The sequence below is a fragment of the Brassica napus genome, chromosome C8 (assembly GCF_020379485.1).
Source record: "Brassica napus cultivar Da-Ae chromosome C8, Da-Ae, whole genome shotgun sequence".
In the NCBI taxonomy this organism is placed as follows: Eukaryota; Viridiplantae; Streptophyta; class Magnoliopsida; order Brassicales; family Brassicaceae; genus Brassica; species Brassica napus.
The window spans coordinates 27,888,671-27,907,129 of NC_063451.1; the positions used below are offsets into that span (position 1 = coordinate 27,888,671).

At 34.7% G+C, this 18,459-nt stretch overlaps 1 protein-coding gene and 1 pseudogene across 4 annotated transcripts; one reads left to right on the forward strand and one right to left on the reverse strand.

The window, feature by feature from the left end:
- The first annotated feature begins 1,829 nt into the window (after nucleotides 1-1,829).
- Nucleotides 1,830-13,432, forward strand: LOC106359349 (annotated as a pseudogene).
- On the reverse strand, nucleotides 13,130-17,544 carry LOC106360208 (probable pectate lyase 3). 4 transcript variants are annotated; one of them, XM_048766395.1, is made up of 8 exons: nucleotides 17,232-17,544; nucleotides 16,454-17,138; nucleotides 14,683-16,185; nucleotides 14,390-14,492; nucleotides 14,234-14,289; nucleotides 13,910-14,061; nucleotides 13,672-13,812; nucleotides 13,130-13,542 (listed from the first exon to the last, which is right to left on the reverse strand). In XM_048766395.1, exons 1-3 carry the CDS (start codon nucleotides 17,438-17,440, stop codon nucleotides 15,703-15,705), a joined length of 1,377 nt encoding a protein of 458 aa, XP_048622352.1. In that variant the 5' UTR covers nucleotides 17,441-17,544; the 3' UTR covers nucleotides 13,130-13,542; nucleotides 13,672-13,812; nucleotides 13,910-14,061; nucleotides 14,234-14,289; nucleotides 14,390-14,492; nucleotides 14,683-15,702. The 4 variants fall into 4 exon arrangements, with proteins under 4 accessions (XP_048622352.1, XP_048622351.1, XP_048622350.1 ...); XM_048766394.1 differs by having other exon boundaries at nucleotides 14,390-14,452; nucleotides 14,539-16,185; XM_048766393.1 differs by having other exon boundaries at nucleotides 13,672-13,793; nucleotides 14,390-16,185.
- Nucleotides 17,545-18,459: the final 915 nt, after the last annotated feature.

The following is an 18,459-nucleotide window of genomic DNA, read 5'->3' on the forward strand; positions in this document are numbered from 1 at the left end:
TAATATATATTACAAAACGTACCTTTAGTTCTTTCAATTACAAACCGGTCCCCGAATCCCCTAGATTATATTTACAAAGTGATTTTGCCGCATGTACTTTCTACAATCAATTTCACAAAACAAATATGACATCACTACTGAAATTGATGACATGTATTATAACTTAATATGACATCGACAATTGCATTTAATGTTAATTTACATTTTTGGTAAACTTTTTAAAATATGGTAATAACTCATATATTACATTTAATGTCAACTTATATTTTGGAAATTTTTTTAGAATATGGGAATAACTCATAAATCATCATTAAAATAAATATATTCAAATATGGCATTATAAATTTTGAAATATAATTTAATTATATATTTTTATATTATACAATTTTATTACTAAAATTTTTAAAAATGTATACAATTTTTTTAGAAAATTATAAAAATTTAATCGTAAAATCATTGTTTTTTATATATCTACAAATTTTATAAATATTGTTTAATTTTAATTTTTGGTAATTATGCAACTTTTACAAATTTATTTAATATATTTAATTAAAATAAATAGATAGAAAAATATATCTAAGATTATAATTTCAAATATATACATGCATATTCTTAAATATAATTTTTATGTTTAATTAAATCAAATTTATATTAAAATATTGATAAGAAAAAGAAAATTTACAATATTAATAAAAATTTATTTTAAAATATAATTTCTATTTATCTTTAAAAGATATTTTAAGTTTTTTTACTGCACATGGTGCAAGAAGACACCTAGTATAAAATACACTAGTTTAAGATCCGCGCCTTGCACGGGATCAACATTATATATATAAATTATTTTATGTGTTAAATATTTTTACATATTATGAAATAATAAATATATATTAAATAATTAAAAATCAGTAACTATTAAATATATAATTAAATTGGTGCGAACATATAAATAAATTTTATTAATCCAAAAAATATTTTTTTTTATATTTGATAGGATATGTTATTAAATTTAAATGATACAGACATAGATAATATATTTTAGTATATTTTTAATATTAATGTCTATTAAATGATGATTTCTACTCATATAGTTTTTTTGATCATTTGTATCTTTTATAGAAAAAAATTAAATTACTGATAACAAAATTTTTATTGTGGGATTAATAGTTTTAGTAATTTATAATTTAAAAAAAAAAAGTTGTCAATGATCGTTCAAAACTTTTATCAAAAAATTGTTCAAAGTAAAATTTAAAATTAAAATATTGCATTTTATATGGTTTATAGTTTAATTTAAAACATTATATATATTAATCTTAATAATTAATTAAATTATACTTTTTTACTTATATAATTTTTGTAATCATTTGTATTTTGTCATAACAAAAATTTTAAACCATGGATCATAAAATTTGAATGTGAGACTTTTAATAGTTTTAGTAATTTATAGCCGTTTGTAAAAATTCAAAATATAACATATACATAAAAATCTAAATTTTTATTATATGGTTATTGTGGTTGTTTAATTTATTTAATAGTTTAAAATTAAACAAATATGATAGAAGATACACTATTTTTTATCAAATCTTTATTATTCAAAATAATTAATTCTCGTATATACTTTAGCCACATTAGGTAATTCCGTAAATTTTATTTAAGGAAATAATAAAGTACATTAATGATGAATTTATTGTTAGTTTAATAAAAAGTTTATTATATAATTAGATGGACTAACATATTTCTGTAATGATTCTAAGAATCATTCTAATGATGACATGTGGCTACAAAAAGAAGTTGTAATGCTTCTCAAATAATATATAGGGGATATCACACGTACTTATTGTACACGTGGATTTTTTCCAAAGATATCAGTCAATGAATATTGAGATTTATTTACATTTTTAAAAATGGAGAAAATGTTAAGATATATCACTTTACCCTCGGAGTTATCCTATTGATTTGTTAGATTACTTGGATATAAAGTAAACCTTATGTATCTCTCTCTTCATCAACACAAGAATGTCTAGACAAGAATGCATGAGCATGGAACCGCTGCTGCACCACGACGTCGTCGAGCGCATCATGGAGATGTTTCCGGTGAAATCTCTACTAAGATTCAAGGCTGTATCAAAACAATGGCAATCAACAATAGAATCACGATACTTCCAAGAGAGTCAGTTAAATCATCGTGAGCGATCACGAGATCCAGATGTCCTCATGGTGTGCATACACTCGCACGATTTTGAAGCAGACACAAGCATAGAATCTCTAAGGACACTGGTGTTGGGTTCGTTATCATCAGTTAAAATCCCTACTTCTTGGGAGAACACATTTTACTCAGTTTGTGGGAATAGCTGTGACGGTCTCGTTTGTCTTTACCACTCGGATCTTTGTTTTGTTGTCAATCCCGCCACTAGATGGCATCGGACTCTTCCTCGCTGCCACTTTCAACAAAACAGAAGTATACTCGGAACCTATAATGTTGGTTTCGGTAAGGACAAGTTCACGGGCATATACAAGCCTGTTTGGCTATATAACGCCCTAGGACTAGGGCGAGAAAAAGCTACTACATGCACTTTTTGACTTTAGCACCAATATTACCACCGCCTCTGCTCCTTATTGGATTAGTAGTTTCTATGATCCTGTGTATGTAGATGGGAAACTTCATTGGTTCACTCAATGCAAAGAAACCGAAGTTCTATCTTTGGATATTCACACCGAAACTTTTGAAGTCATATCTAACGTTCCATTCGCCAACGTAGATCCTTACAATAACAATATTGTCATGTGCAACTTTGATAACCGCTTGTCCGTATCCCAGAAGATGATGTCCGAGCAAGTGATATGGTTGTTTAGTTCAGGCAACAAGACACTACAAGAAAACACGACCTTAACGACTACAGTATTAGTAGCTATTTGGTCGTAATATAAGTTTTACGACTAATTAGCTTCGAAAACGATTGGTCGTTAGAAGCTGGTCGTAAATAATTATTCGAGATACATTGGTCGTAAAGTTACGACTAATGGTGTTAGTCGTAAAGCAAACGTAAATGTACGACTCCATTAATTGGTCGTAAGTTAAACGTAAATGCATTAGTCGTACAGCAAACGTAAATGTACGACTCAGACACTTGGTCGTAAGTTAAACGTAAAATCATTAGTCGTACATGTGACGCACATTTACGTCTCATAAATTAGATGGACATAGGTCGTAAACTTACGACCAATTTGCTTCTACGTCGATGTTTATTTGTCGTAATGTAACGACCACTTTACATCGACGTTAGATGTTCATTGGTCGTAAATTAACCCACTTTATTTATTTATTTTCGAATTTTGTATTTAATTACGAATTTAATATATTAATTAAAATCAAATATTTAATAATATCCATAATATAAAACATTCATAATACTAATTAACTAAAACCGAAAAAAACTAAGTGTTAAGGTTTATTTCGTCGAAGAGGTTGGAACTATGCTCATCCGCACGCCGCTCTAAATCTTCCTGCTCTTCTGGAGTGGGCTCGGGGATAAAGCTAGGACTTAGAGACTGCCACCTAGAGGCAAGAGCCGGGTTAGGGTTGTCTCTATCATCATATCGAACATATTTGCCATACATGCAAATTTGTCCCTGTGGTCAGCTATGACTTCTTTGGCCGCAGTCAAATCCCTACGGAGAGAAGATTATTCTTCCATTCTTGCAGCGTGTTTAGCTCTCGCCCTCGGGACATCGTTGACAGATCCGATCCCGACAATACGTCCCCTTTTCTTCGGGGCAACCTTCAATTAATAAATAGATATTTAATTAGTACATATGTAAAACTAACTTAAAGAATAAAAAATGTAAATAAACATATATATTTAAGAGATCAAATTTTTAACCTGCACAAAAATTTTGCCTTGTTCGACGGTGGACAGCTGGACCGGTGCACCTTTCGGATTTTGTTGCGACAACTGAGTCTGGACCTCCTGGATCCGAGCCTCAACAGTGTTGTAGATCCTCTCTGCTCGAGGATGCGAGAAGGTGCCATCAGAATACTGGTGTGTCGTCTTGTAAAGTCGGGCCAGAGATGGTGGTGCTCCTTCTTGGGCAACCTGTGTAAAAAAAAATTAAATTAAACTCACGCATTTCAATAAATAGTCAATTAATATATATTTAATAAAAATTAAGAAAGATCGAAGACTAACAATTTGTAGTGCCCTCCCAGCGTGTGGAATCTGTCCGGAAGTATGAGGTATTGGCAGGTTACCATCATCATCGCGGGTCAAGCGAGCCGTAGAGCAAGTGAGAGACCTCTGAACTGACTTAGGCAAATTTCAATAAGCCTTCAAGCCCTTCCAAACGTCATTGCTGAGGTAGACTTCTTTTGCGTCGTCCCTCAAAACCCTCCACTTCTCCTTCCAATCACCAACAATGTTCTTTAGGCGAGCCATCTCCTTTTTGTAGAACTTTTCCTTCACCTTTTCGTTGACAGCAATGGACCAATTCTATTTTTGCTACAATAAAAGAAATTAAATTAAATAAATAATTATTTTTAAAATAAACAATAAAAAATTATATTTAAAACTAACCGCGAAGCACTTGAACCAAGTCCTCCGAACGTGGTCAGGTGTAAGAGACCAGTTCGGATGCGCTTCCCGGAAGTTTGCCCTGATGATATATCCAATGCTCTGTCCCACACAATTGTCCGTCGAAAACCTAGAAAATTTGAAAGAATACGTATATTTAGATCAATATGTATAATTCGATATTTAAATGCAATTAAAACTTTAATAAATTAAAAATTACCAGTAAGTGTGGGGTGGTCGATCTGGGTTGATGATTGGTAAACCTTCTCGTCCCGGCATCTGGAGAAGGTCTTCCACTGTATATCTTGCATATGGTGCATTCAGTGGCACCATCAAATCTGGATGAACAAATGCAGGAGCCGGAGCAGCTGCAGGAGCCGGAGCAGCTTCGGGAGCGGTGGACTGCTGTTTTGGATGGTGTGGAGGATGATGCTGCTCATACTGAGACTGCTGTGGAGGCTCATCGTACTGGGGAAAGAATTGAGCAGGGTCATCGAACCGTGCATAGTAAGCTTCAGGGTCATATGCTTGTGGAGGCACATACGGATCGGCAGTAGGAACTTGGCTATCAGGCACATTCTCTTGGCCGGATGCAGTGCCGGAAATAGAAGCTGATGGATCCGGCTGTGGGAGAAAGTTACTCGCGTAAGAGTTTTTAGGCGTAAGGTTCCTAAGTCTCTGTCTACCGCTAGCCATAGCAATATCGTCAATCTGAAAAAACAAACATTAAAAATAGATGGTTATAAACAATTCAAATTTATTATATAAAAATAATCTAAACCTATTCTAATTTGATCATAATCTAACTTCATCCTAATCTAATTCCATCCTAAACTAATTTCAAACCTAAACTAATTCCAAACCTAAACTAACTAACCACCAAAATCTTTAAAAAAAAATACCTAGAGAGAGATGGGAGGTCGTTGTTAGAGAGAGGGTAATGAGCAACTAAATGGCTTCGCGAGGTCTGTGTATATATAGAGTTTTGTCGTTAGTCGTAAATTGGTTGTAAATATACGACCAATGAGAGACTAGTAGACGTAAATAAGTCGTAAGCTTACGACTAATGGGGGACCAAGTGTTGTTACGACCAATGAGAGACTAATTTTTTTCTTCGTTTACGACCAATGAGAGACTAGTAGTCGTAAATAAGTCGTACATTTACGACCAATGAGGGACGAAACCTTTACGACCAATGAGGGACGAAACCTTTACGACCAATTAGGGACTACCGTTGAAAATTTGAAAAAAAAAGAAAGAGAGAAGAAAGATACCTAGAAACACAGGTGGAAAGAGACAAAGCGAGATCTACGTAAAACATACGTAAGTCTCGCCTTGTCTCCAACTACATGTTTTCTAGCATCTTTCTTCTCCTCCTTTTTATTCAAATCTTTCTGATTTGATAAGGAAATTGGTTTGGAATTATGTTTGATTTGGGGAGCAAAGTGGTGAGCTTTTATAGGAAACTGCGGAAGGCTTTACGACTAAGTAGCGTCGTCTTGTTTTCATTCTAGTCGTAAAGTAGTAGTAGTTAACGACTATTTAGCTTTGTTGTCTTTTAGACTAGTCGTAATGGAGTCGTAGTTGCGACTAATTAGCTTTGATTTTTGTTTTAACCCTAAAACCGAAACCCCAAACCCCAAATCACAATCATCATAAGTTATACACTTCCAAACCCCAAACCCCAAACCTCAAACATCCTAATTGAACAAACATGATCGGATAAGTTATATAAATATTATTTGTAATACAAAGAGTTTAATAATACAATAGAAACTCGATCACTCATCATCAGAAACATCATCCACTTCATCATTTTCTTTAAATTAATCTTCGTGGGCTTCGTCTGTTGCATCGTCTGGAAGTTCTTCATATCCCTAGTTGTATGGATCAACAAGTAAGATATCATTTGTAGCTTGCTCTGGTACTTCTACTTCATTTACGGTATCTTCTTGTAAAGGCGGTTGTTCATCAGTCAAGACTCGACTCCGAGGTGTAACTTTTATAGCGGCTAACCAAGATATTCCAGATTGTCTAATCCTCGGATATGGAATAAAACAAACTTGGTCTGCTTGAGATGCCAATATGTAGGGTTCAAATTTGTTGTACCTCCATGTAGCATTTATATCAAAAACTCCAAACTTGCTATACCGAACACCTCTATTGATGTTGGGGTCAAACCAGTCACATTTGAAGAGAATGCATTTCAGCTTCACCAGGTCGGGGAACTCCACTTCGATGATCTCTTGTAAGATTCCATAGAAATCAGTTTCACCTTTCACACATACTCCATAGTTCATTGTTGCTCGCCGACTTCCATATCCGTAAGTGTGAAAAGTGTAGCCTCGTGTGAAATACATAGATGATGTGGTGACCTTAGCGACCGGACCTTGTATCATTTCGTGAAACCACTGAGGATAGAATAGATCATCATAATCAACCTGGATCATCAACATATATATATAAATATATAACTTCATAATCAACCTTAAATATTGTATTGCGATGTGTATACCTGCGTTTTCAACTACTTCACAAAATGTTGGTCTTTCCTTTTGTTGATATCATTGGTTGATATCCCTGGTATAGCTTTTTGGACTTGGGCAACAAAATCGATGTTTTATGCCAATATATATATATATATCATTAAAGAGTACTATATATATATATATGGTAAAAATATTTAACGGCCAAATTAATTTTAATTACCTTTCAAATGCCTCAATCTCCTCGCAGTTAAGAAGTATATATGTGTGGGCACTGTGAGCATCATCTTCACTCGACCACCAAACTTCTTTCAATTTCCCGCCTGGACGTCCAATCTGAAAAAATATGTCTGGAACATCTTCAACAATATATGTCGGCATAACACCACCATCATCATATCTGCTCGTAGTCGTTTTCCGTGTTTGGACTTGGGACCCAAAGTAGTACGACGTGAAGTGAAATGTTTCCTCATTCAAACTCCCAGCAAATATTGAACCTTCCACCCTAGCCAGATTTTTGGCTTTCCCTTTCAAATATTTCATGGCTCGCTCGTAAGGATACATCCATCCGTTATGAACAGGTCCATGAAGCAATGCCTCGTACGGAAGGTGGACAACTAAATGTTCCATGACGTCAAAAAATGACGGAGGAAAATTTTTTCTCCAAGTTGCACATCAAGATCGGGTATTCTCATCAAGTTGTCTGATGACATCTACAGTAAAGGTGCGTGCGCTAAGATCTCTAAAAAAATTTCCGATGCCTGCAAATGTACAAGCCAACGTAAGATACTTTTCATAAGTTTTTTTCCAACAAGAAGTAATAATAGCTTTATTTGTTACCTGCAAGTGCTTCGTGAACGTTTTTTGGAAGAAACTCCGCAAATGCAAATGGTAGAAGTCGTTGCATAAACACATGACACTCATGGCTCTTCATCCCTGAAAACTTATGTCCCTGCTGATCAACACATCTTGATAGATTTGAAACATATCCATCAGAAAACTTCACATCTGATGCCACCCACTTGAACAGCGTTGCTTTTGCTTCTGCTGACAATCTGAAAATGGGAACCAGAATTTTCCCATCGTTTCTAATATGCAGCTCAATCCTAGAACATAATGCAGGCAAATCCAACCTAGAGTTCTTGTTATCTTTTGTCTTCCCGGGGACGTTCAACAATGTATTGATGATGTTGTCAAAGAAGTTCTTCTCTATATGCATCACATCAAGATTATGGCGTAGAAGTAGATTTTTCCAATATGGAAGTTCCCAAAAATACTCTTCTTGTGCCAATTATGTTGTGTCCCGTAACCAGCAGACATATTTGCAATAGTATGCCAATTACCCCCTTTCTTGATTGTGTCTTGTGCACCATAGTAATCAATATCCTTCTCGATTTCTTCTCCAGATAAATATGGCGGAGCGGTGTCTCGTACAACTCTTTTTGACCGAAACAATTTCTTATTCCTCCGGTACGGATAGTTAATGGGAAGAAATCTCCGATGACAATCAAACCAGGACGTCTTCCTACCACTTTTCAGCTGAAATGTGTCTGTTCTTCCCATACAATAAGGACAAGATAGCCTTCCATGCGTCGTCCAACCTGACAACATCCCGTATGCAGGAAAGTCACTAATGGTCCACAAAAGAACTGCTCGCATTGTAAAGTTTGTTCTCATTGAAAAATCATATATCTGCACGCCTGTTGACCATAATTCCTTCAATTCTTCTATCAAAGGCTGTAGAAAAACATCAAGGGACCTCTTCGGATGCTTTGGCCCAGGTATCAATATACTCATGAAAAGCAATTCCTTTCCCATACACATCTCTGGTGGAAGGTTGTATGGCGTTAAGAAGACTGGCCAAAGCGAATATTGTCTTACAGACATTCCAAATGGACTAAAGCCATCTGTGCAGAGCCCAAGATAAACGTTGCGGGGGTTGCTTGCAAAATCAGGGTACACCGAATTCAAGTGTTTCCACGCTTTTGCATCAGAGGGATGATTGATCTCGCCTTCCTTCTGAGTATGTTCTGCATGCCATCTCATCGCTGCTGCCGTGTTTTCAGATTGATATAATCTCTTCAGTCTATCCTTGATAGGTAAGTACCACATCCGCTGGTACGACACCCTATTCTGCCCACGTCCTTGCGGTTTATATCGTGGCTTCTTGCAAAATTTACACTCTAACAATTCTGCATTTTCTCCCCAGTATATCATACAGTTGTGTATACACACATCAATCATCTCCGAAGGTAAACCAAAGCTATGAACCAGTTTCTGAATCTCATAATAAGATTCAGCACACTGATTATCTTCAGGCAAATACTCTTTAAACAACTCAGCCCATGCATCCATACAAACTTCAGGCAAGTTATGATCAGTTTTGATATTCATCATCCTAGCTGCCAATGATAATTTAGAAAGACATTCTCTACAACCTTCATAAATTGGCTCATTAGCTGCTGCTAGCATTTCATAAAATCTTTTTGCATCCAAATTAGGCCCCTCTACATTTTCTACCTCCTCTATTACTGATCTTGTTTCACGAAATGCATCTGTAACCATATCATGCATCCTATCATGATCTACCATATGATCCTCTTGAAGGTTACAACTTTCAGAAGGTAAATGTGGTTCCTCTCTGTTACGAACATTTTCAACCTGATTACTACTACTAGCTTCATTCCTATTATCAGCTTCTCCTTGGTTAAACCAGCTATAGTAATGTGGAGTAAATCCTCTATTTACTATATGTTTCCAAACCGTTTCACTAGTAGAAAATTTGGTATTGTTGCATTTACGACAGGGACATAACATTTTACATGTTTCTAGTGTGAGAGACGTATGTCCGGCGTGGTACATGAACATCTCTGCTCCGTTGAGAAATTCTTCTGTTACTCTTCCGCTTGAATTTTTATGCGTATACATCCAACTCCGAAGCTCATAGATATTTCTAGGCATTTTTTTTTACTCTTTCTCGTTTTTTTTTGTGCATCTTAAGAATGAGGGAGAAGATCATATTTATAGGGAAATTTTGATTTTGGTAGGTAACAATGTTACAATGAATTTACGTTTGATAATAACTTAACCACTAATGTGCAACTGCAATCCTCGTAAATTGGTCGTTAATCAGATGGTAGATTTTCGATGTTACTTAGTCACATATTTACGACTACTTGAAAGTGTAGTCGTAAACGCGAAGTTAATTTACGACCAATTTTCGACGAGAACTATTAGTAGCAAACTTTCGTCTAAGTTACGACAAACTTTCTGGTAGTCGTAACTTAGTCGTAAACGCGAAGGTAATTTACGACTACACATTTGTAGTCGTAAATCGTAGTCGTTACTCCCACTTTTTCTTGTAGTGAGACATGAAACAAACTGTGTTCCATAGATTTGGAGTTGACTTCTTTGCAGTTTGATATTCATATCTCAATCCCGTTATTGCCACTTGCACTTTGGGAGAGGAGGAAGAAGAAGAAGTTGCTGCTTTGTCCTACAGATTTTGGTAGAACACTGGTGATACATGATCTTGAAACAAAATCATATGGTGCTCCTTTTTCTGCTGAATCCATTGGATATCCTGTTTGTTATTTCGAGAGTCTTATCTCTATTTTATAATAATGATGATACAATTATTGTTTTCTTATTCTAGTGAGCTATGGGTAGACATTAATGAGCTCTTGCAGTTTGTAACCACTTCTTTCAGTTTGACGTTTCTTTAGTCTCATTGTGACAATTTTTATTGGAAACTAGATCTTTTTTCCGCGCTACGCGCGGATTATGTCTTTTAAATTTATGTTTTAAATTATTTTCAAACATTTGAAAATATAAAAATATTATTCTGAAGTATGTGCAACCGCAAAGAGTTGAAATATCATAATATGTATTGGATGTCTTTCAAGCAAGTTAAATTTTTGAAAAATAGTATTCCAAAATTTGGATTTAAGCAAAACAATATTAATTTCTAGAATAACTTTAAAAAATATATTTAGGCATTCAAAAAAATATTTTTTTTAAAGGTGTCACTACTGCATACCAATTATTTAAACACGAAAATAAATTTATTAATGTTGTTTTTGTACCTAATATCCAAAATTGTATGACATTCTCTTAGACCAAAATCTCTATTCTAAATATTTCTCACACTTAAAAAAGGTTATTTTCACATTATTTGAAATACGAAAATGCTTCGCAGTAGCTTAGTAGTATCACTATCACCAACTCAATGTTTAATGATATATAGATAATTAACTAAAATCTTGGTTGTTTTTAAGAAATGTGCTTATGATTCAATTTTTGGTACATTACTTGTTTTGATGATCTAATAAAAAGGATAAAACCTACTTAATATATATGTATATATTGATAATTTATTGTATTTTATTATTCATTATGAACAATTTTACTGTCCATTTATTAGATATTCTATTTTTCTCATAAAATAATTTTGTGTATAAAATATGAAACAATATTTAGCGATAAGTTTGGATTATAAACGTTCAGTCAGCAAATTATTCTATCTTAAAATAAAATTTCAAACTTAATATAAATATACCTAAATTCAATAATTTTGAATGCTGGTTTTTTGGTTTATGATAAAAACTAAATGGGAAAATTTGGAGAAATATACTACAGTAAATTTTTAATTTGAAAACTACACCATTGTGTAAGTTTTTTTTTGAAAAATACACTTATGTATATATAAATTTACTAAATTGTCCAATCTGAATATTTCTCAATTCCTAATTTATTTTGTATTTAAAGTAAGGTTTTAGAAAAACAGTTTTTTTTTATAAAAAGAAATGTTTATCTTAAACTATTTATCTTTATCTACAAAATATATTATTTTAATATATCTTAAACTATTTATTTTTTGAGAAAAAAAAGAAGGTAACCTTCTTTGTATCCTCCATGTCTGAAACAAAACTTTTATTCTATAGTTTCACAGATTCTTCCTATTTCCTCTCATTTCATTAAGAAATTTGCTAATTCATGAATCAGATTTCAGTTTCTAATTCTGCTTCTATTTTATTCTGAAAATACTTCTGTTTTTTTTTCGTTTAGTAAAATTATGCTGCATATAGCTAGAGGTTTTGGAAAAGAGAAAAAATCATGATTTTTTGTTTTTATAATATAATTGTTATTTTAAAATTTTAAAAGATAAAATAACATATATTTATCTAAACATACAAATTTATCTTAAACATAAATAATTATAATAATAATACTATTTTTAGTTTGGAGTATATTTTAATTATTGAAATATCTAATATGGATAAAAATGTCAATTCACATTGAATAAAGTTTATTTTTCAAAAAATAAATAGAAGGTGTAATATCGCAAAGGAAAAAGGAAATGCATAAAAATTTATGAAATTGTAAAGGGATGGAAGCATGTTGGGTTGACGGGTTCACAGATTTGTTACTTCACTCATGGGGTCATTTACGACCATCCTCTTTGCCCTTAACACCCTGGGGATTTGGCTCATCGCCTTGACGTTCAATATTACAAATATTGAGATCAGAAAGCGGTAAACAGAGAATGATACTTATGTCACGCCAGTCCCACAACTCCTGAGAAGAAATATTTGTGGAGAAGAGTGGTGTCATGCTTCTCCACCAATTTTGACAAAAAAAAAAAAGAAGTATTGTTTGCTTCCTGGAATTCACTCATCTCTGCCCTCACTTGTAATTGGGGTATTGTTTGATTTTTTTTGCCCCTTGAATGCAATCTGATTCTTCAAAAAAAAAAAATTCAATCAGTATTTCTTGTCAGAGAAACTGGACATTTTTGTTCTAATCATATAACTTAATATCAAAATAATAATAATTTTTTTCAAATGTAAAATTTAAAAGAAAATAAAATTTAAAACATTAGTACTCTTCGAACTGAATCCAACAACACAACTCTGTAACATTCTTGGGACAGTATATTCTTTTCTTTTATTTTTTAAACGTGGAAAGATTTACTCGTAAGTTCTTTGTAAATTACATTTGGCAAAAAAAAATTGGTCGAAAAAAAGTTCTTTGTAAATCACAGAAGACTTAAAATATGTTAAAACTTTCCATGCTGAAGACCTTTCAAAGAACACCACTGATCTCTAAAAGACTTTAAGAGTCTGCTTTACAATACAAAGATCCACAATAGTAGTTATTTTCTTGGTTAAGTAGTAGATCCTACTTGATCAAAAAAAAAGTAGTAGATCCTAAAAATGTTACGAAGTGACATGTTAGAATCTCTGGACAACAATTACTACTTCTGCAGCATCCTTACATTTCCAGGGTTTCATGCTAAGCCTATTTTCAAGTGGTGGGTGGTTCAGCACTCATAGCTTCATGTCTGAAACTCCAACCTTAGTCCCATTCACAAAACGATCCGAGAATACAAAAGGTTGCAATCTGGACTTCTCTTCAAACTTGTTGTGTCAATGTTGGAATGGTCACAGTCAAAACCTTTAGTCCTTGTTCTTCAAGCGATACACACCACTCTGGAGATTAGATTTTGCATAATAGATTAGTCAAGAGAGACATAAAAGCTCCAAAATAAAAGATGGGAATGTTCTATGAACAAATGATTCGAGAAAAACAGTCCACAACATTACGTAAAAGAAATTTACCGATGAAGGATGCAGGCGTAGAGTTTAGCGGTGCGTCCACATCTCTGATCACTTCACCTTGACTGATCACCCAGTTGACCAAGTGATAGGGTGTACGTGAATTGGAGAACATGTTCATGTATCTGCAGGTTTCCTCTTGATCTTCAGTTTTCATGTGTGATCGTTTGGAAATATCAAGCAAAAACAATTAAGTAACCGAAAGCAACTAACTTTTAGTAGCCAATAACTATATGCATACCTAAGGGAGGCCTTGCCAAAAAGAAACTACCAGTTGATAGCAATGTTCTTTAACTGCAAACTTCTTTCGGATTTTCCACTTCATAGCCTCTCCGCCAATTCAGTCATAGCTTCTGTTATGGTTTCAGTTAAAGCAGTTTCGTCTTCTGAACCCTGAAAGATTTTTAAGAGCGTCAGTATGATTCAGTAAAGCTACAACAGCCCTTCCATATACAAATATGATTCAACAAAAATAACTCCACAACATTTTATAAATGAAAAACATTAAATTTGAAATTCTCATGTCACCTGTAGAGTAGAAACAATGTTTAGCTAAAGAACGTACCAATAGTGGAGTCAAATGCAGATATGGCTCCACCAGAAGCATCTTTATAATGCCATCTGTGAAGTCAAAATCAAGAAAACATCAGAATATACTCAATCATCTGTATTCCCTGTAAATTGAAGACTACAAAGAACTCTCCATAGAAAAGAGACTCACCAAAGAAGTAGCAACTGTGGAACCCAAAGATCTTCTGAAGCACAGATTCTCGCAGATCTCTTCCTAACTCCGAATCAAATATCAAGCAAAAGAAGCTGAGAAGCTACGATTCCAGCAAATTAAACAACGGTGCAAGAGTCAGAACCAACCTCTTTACTCAATCTTTCACTAATAAACGGCATGAACATCTCCAAACAATCATCATCAACACCACAATAACTACTCTCTTACACTTCTTCATCCACAACCCAAACTCGACTCAAATCAGCAAAACTAAACCCAGAACAAATCACCTTCAAGCTTCGTGTTCTCCGTGGGTGGAGGCGCTGCGTCTTCCGGCAGCCTCGTCGGAGCTCATCTCGTCTCCCCACCCGGTACCTGATCATCAAGATGGAGGAGGAAGCGTCCGTCGTCGTCAAGGTGGTACCTTTCTCTCTCGTTGCGGTTCGGTTGGATCTCTGGTGTGGTAGATCCCCAGGTGAGCGCCATCGCTCTGGTGGTTCGTCAGTGAAGTTGTCAGCTTCCTGTTAGAGGACTACGGGAGCGGTGCTAGAATTGCCAAATTTTAAGAATACATTGAACTTCAGGGAATATGAAGAGATGAGAAGAGAAACTCTGAAGATTAAGAATTAACGGAGACGGCGAGTTTATTTGTGGAGGAAGGAAAGCGATGAACGCTGCGGTTACATGTTTTTTTTAATTGAACCGGATAGCTCAGTCCATTGCTAACCAATGAAGCCCATCGGAACATATTAGAGCCCATACAAAATCAACAGTTTACTGAACAGATCTACGTGGATTATTAAAATGTTTTGATTGGCCAAATAAATTTGCCTACGTGGACATGTTAAAAACACTCCATATATTGCTTTTAGTATAGGATAGATAGGCAGTATCAAAACAACTAGCAAGCTCTACTAAACCAAACAGAGATATATATTGCATGAAGGATAGTGATTTATATTTTAGTTCTCAATTCATTGTAAGTTTGTCATAAACAACGACAAAAACCTAATGACACTGATCAAATTAATGCCAAACTTTTATCTCCTTTTTGAAGCATCAACACATGAGACAAGACAAGAGATTTAATGAAAAAATAGAGGGAGATTTTATATTAGATCTAAGGTTTATTTCTTCTTTTTTCTTTCTTCCACATGAAAATGAACCTGAATTATAAAAAGAATAATTAACCCCACTCATAGGAAAACACTCCCTTCTGCTTAATTTCTCCTTTCTCTCTTTTCTTGGACAACAAGCAACTAACAAGCATGAGCTTTTTTGGTTGGAAGGGGACAAAATGGTAATTTTAATCAGCAGGGTGTGCCCGGCTTGCACCCAAGTGCTCCTGCGTCCATGGTGAGTTTACGTACCATTGTTCCCGGTTGAGGTCGTATGGCAAACTTTCTTGGGACAGGGTTAACCGGTTTAGGGCTCCATGCATTTTGTTTTCCGGATTGCACAAAGTAAGCTCCATTCAAGAAGTAATCTCCTTCTGATTGCCAATTCCACATTTTCCAGTCAACGTAAGGTGTGTACTCTCTCTTTGTAATCTGTTTGGCTTGTTCGTTAGGAGGAGCAATGAAACGGTTGCCTTGGCTAATGATTGTAGGGTTCATGTTTCCACCAATTGCGTACATCTCCCAATGTGTGTAGTCATTGTTCACCACATGGATCGTTCCGAATCTGCAACGAGGCATCCTTTGATCCAGTCTCTTACCAAAGTGGTTGAACGCAACCGTTATCTGCATTTTCTTGTCGATCACGTGCTTGTCATTTGCCCCAAATAGCATCACCTGTTTAGTCACAACCAAATTCAAAGAGGCTTTAGAAGAGGTATTAATCTACTTTGATTCTAGAAAGTTTTCTCAATTTCAGGCTAGTTTTCTCATTTTCAGGCTAGTTTTCATGCTTCCCAAATCATTTTTTAATATTATTTTTTTCCTACATTGTCTATAACACTTAAGATCTCAGGTAGGGTCAATTTAAATTATATACACTGAATCTATTGTTATTGCAGTCACAAAAGAAGTACGTTACAAATAAAACAATTTATTTTTTTACCTCTTCATGGTCGGTGAAATGGCTGTTGGAAATAGTTATAGCAGTGGAGCCAAGAATCGCATCGATCATACCATCTGAACATCTAGTCATCGAGACATGATCGATCCAAACATTAGTTGCACCAAACAAACTGATTCCATCGCCATCACTCACTGTCCTAAGCCCTATATGCTGCTCAGAGTCTCTGATCAAACCACCGCTCTTAGGAACAACGTGCTTGATATAAATATTGTGTATGATCACATTGTTCACAAACTGCAGCGTTAATCCAGCACCTTCCATGATGTAAACCCTAGCTCCTCGTCCGTCTATTGTTTTATCGCTCGTTATGATCAGTTCTTGTTGCAAGTTAATGATCATGCTGCTTCCGAATATGATCCAAAGCGGTCCGTCTCTTGTCACCGCGTGCCTTAACGTTCCTGGCTTTGGGTTGATAAGATCGTCATCGGAGGCGTCGTTGACGACGTAGATGGGTCCGTCTTTTCCTCCGGTGGTTCTCCTGCCGAATCCGAGCACACAGTCCGCTAGTTTCTTACGGTTTTTCTCCCAGTCACCGTGGCATCGCCAGCATCTGTCTATAGGGTTGTACGCTACGCATTTTCCGCTTCTCTTTAGTTTCCGGCCATTTCTCACCTGTGAGAGCTCTCTCCTTGTGCTGTTGATTGATTCCGTGGCGCCCACGGCTCTGTTAAGAGAAACCAGATTGTTTTATCAGGTTTACTTGTTTAAGAAGTTAGGTTAAAATTTTACTAACAAAGACAAAAAAAAAAGGACTCACAAAGCGACATGGTAATTCAAATGGTCGGTGACGTTAAGAGGATTAGGATCGAAAGAGGCAATGGTTTGTTTCAACGCATCGCCTTGACGTTGTAACCAGTAGTTGTCGAAGACAGCAACATTGGCTCCAACGTGTGGAGTCAATGTTGCTAATAACAACAAGGAGAAGACAAAAAGGTAGCCGCCAATATTCAAAAACGCTGCTGTCATTTGAGAATGCGGCGATAAAAGCCGCTGAGATCTGTTTTTCCTGGTGAAACCACAAGCAGATGTTGTGGTTTCAAGATCGTCTTGTCAAGGGATAAAAATTGGAGGTTTGAATCACCAACTGCTTTAATAGCAAGGAACTAGAGAGAGAAAGAGAGGTGAGAAGGGTCAATTGATGATTAAGAATAAACAGGGATTAGATAACCATTGATTAAAATCTCTTTTGTTCATTTCTCATGTAACCCAAATTTAGTGTTGGATACCTTTGTGTTTATCCTTCTTTTGTGGGCGTATTTTCAGATATCTTTGCCTTTTATCTAATTTTGTGTCTAGTGAGCTAGATTATGCACCTTTGAAACTTGAGTAACTATTTTTGTTTTTACTAACGATACATAAGATAAGTTTGCATGGTGTATCTAATAATACTCGTACGGTTCCAAACCAAACTATTGAAAATAATGAACAAAAGCTCACTGTTATTTTCGTAGGAGAGTTCAATTTGTGTGTTTCAGTCATATGTTTTATTTAACAGAAAAATAACACGTTTCAGCCAGTATTTTTGTTAGAAATTTAATAGTTTCAACTAAGACATATATATAATTGTCTTGCTTTTGTATATAGAAAAATATAACGAACGTAAATTTGGATTAAGTATTTCAGAGCATAATGATTTGATATATCTGAAATTCACAAACTAAAAAATAAAATTGAATGCTTTAAATTATTTGAGTCAAACTCTTAATTACGGTGGTCAAGTTTAGAGGATATTATCTTATATATTAAAACAGAAGTCACAACATTGATTCATGTGTAATTTTTTTTTTAAATGGACATATTCCTAGAAAGTCATGTTACATATAATCTCTAATCTTATCATTAAAATTTTGGGCCTACCAGAAATTTTTATCGGGCTATCAATAATTGGATTTAAACAATAGATGATCCATTAGATTTATAGATATTATAAATTAAATAGATATAATTTAATGTTGTAATATTATATCTCCGTATGTTAAATATTT

Excerpts from the sequence above, each read along its gene's own strand:
- LOC106360208 (XM_048766395.1), bottom strand. The coding sequence starts at position 17,440 with ATGACAGCAGCGTTTTTGAATATTGGCGGCTACCTTTTTGTCTTCTCC. Across the intron at positions 17,139-17,231 it reads TTGAATTACCATGTCGCTTT|AGCCGTGGGCGCCACGGAAT; the intron begins GTGAGTCCTTTT and ends TTCTCTTAACAG. Across the intron at positions 16,186-16,453 it reads ATTTCACCGACCATGAAGAG|GTGATGCTATTTGGGGCAAA; the intron begins GTAAAAAAATAA and ends GTGACTAAACAG.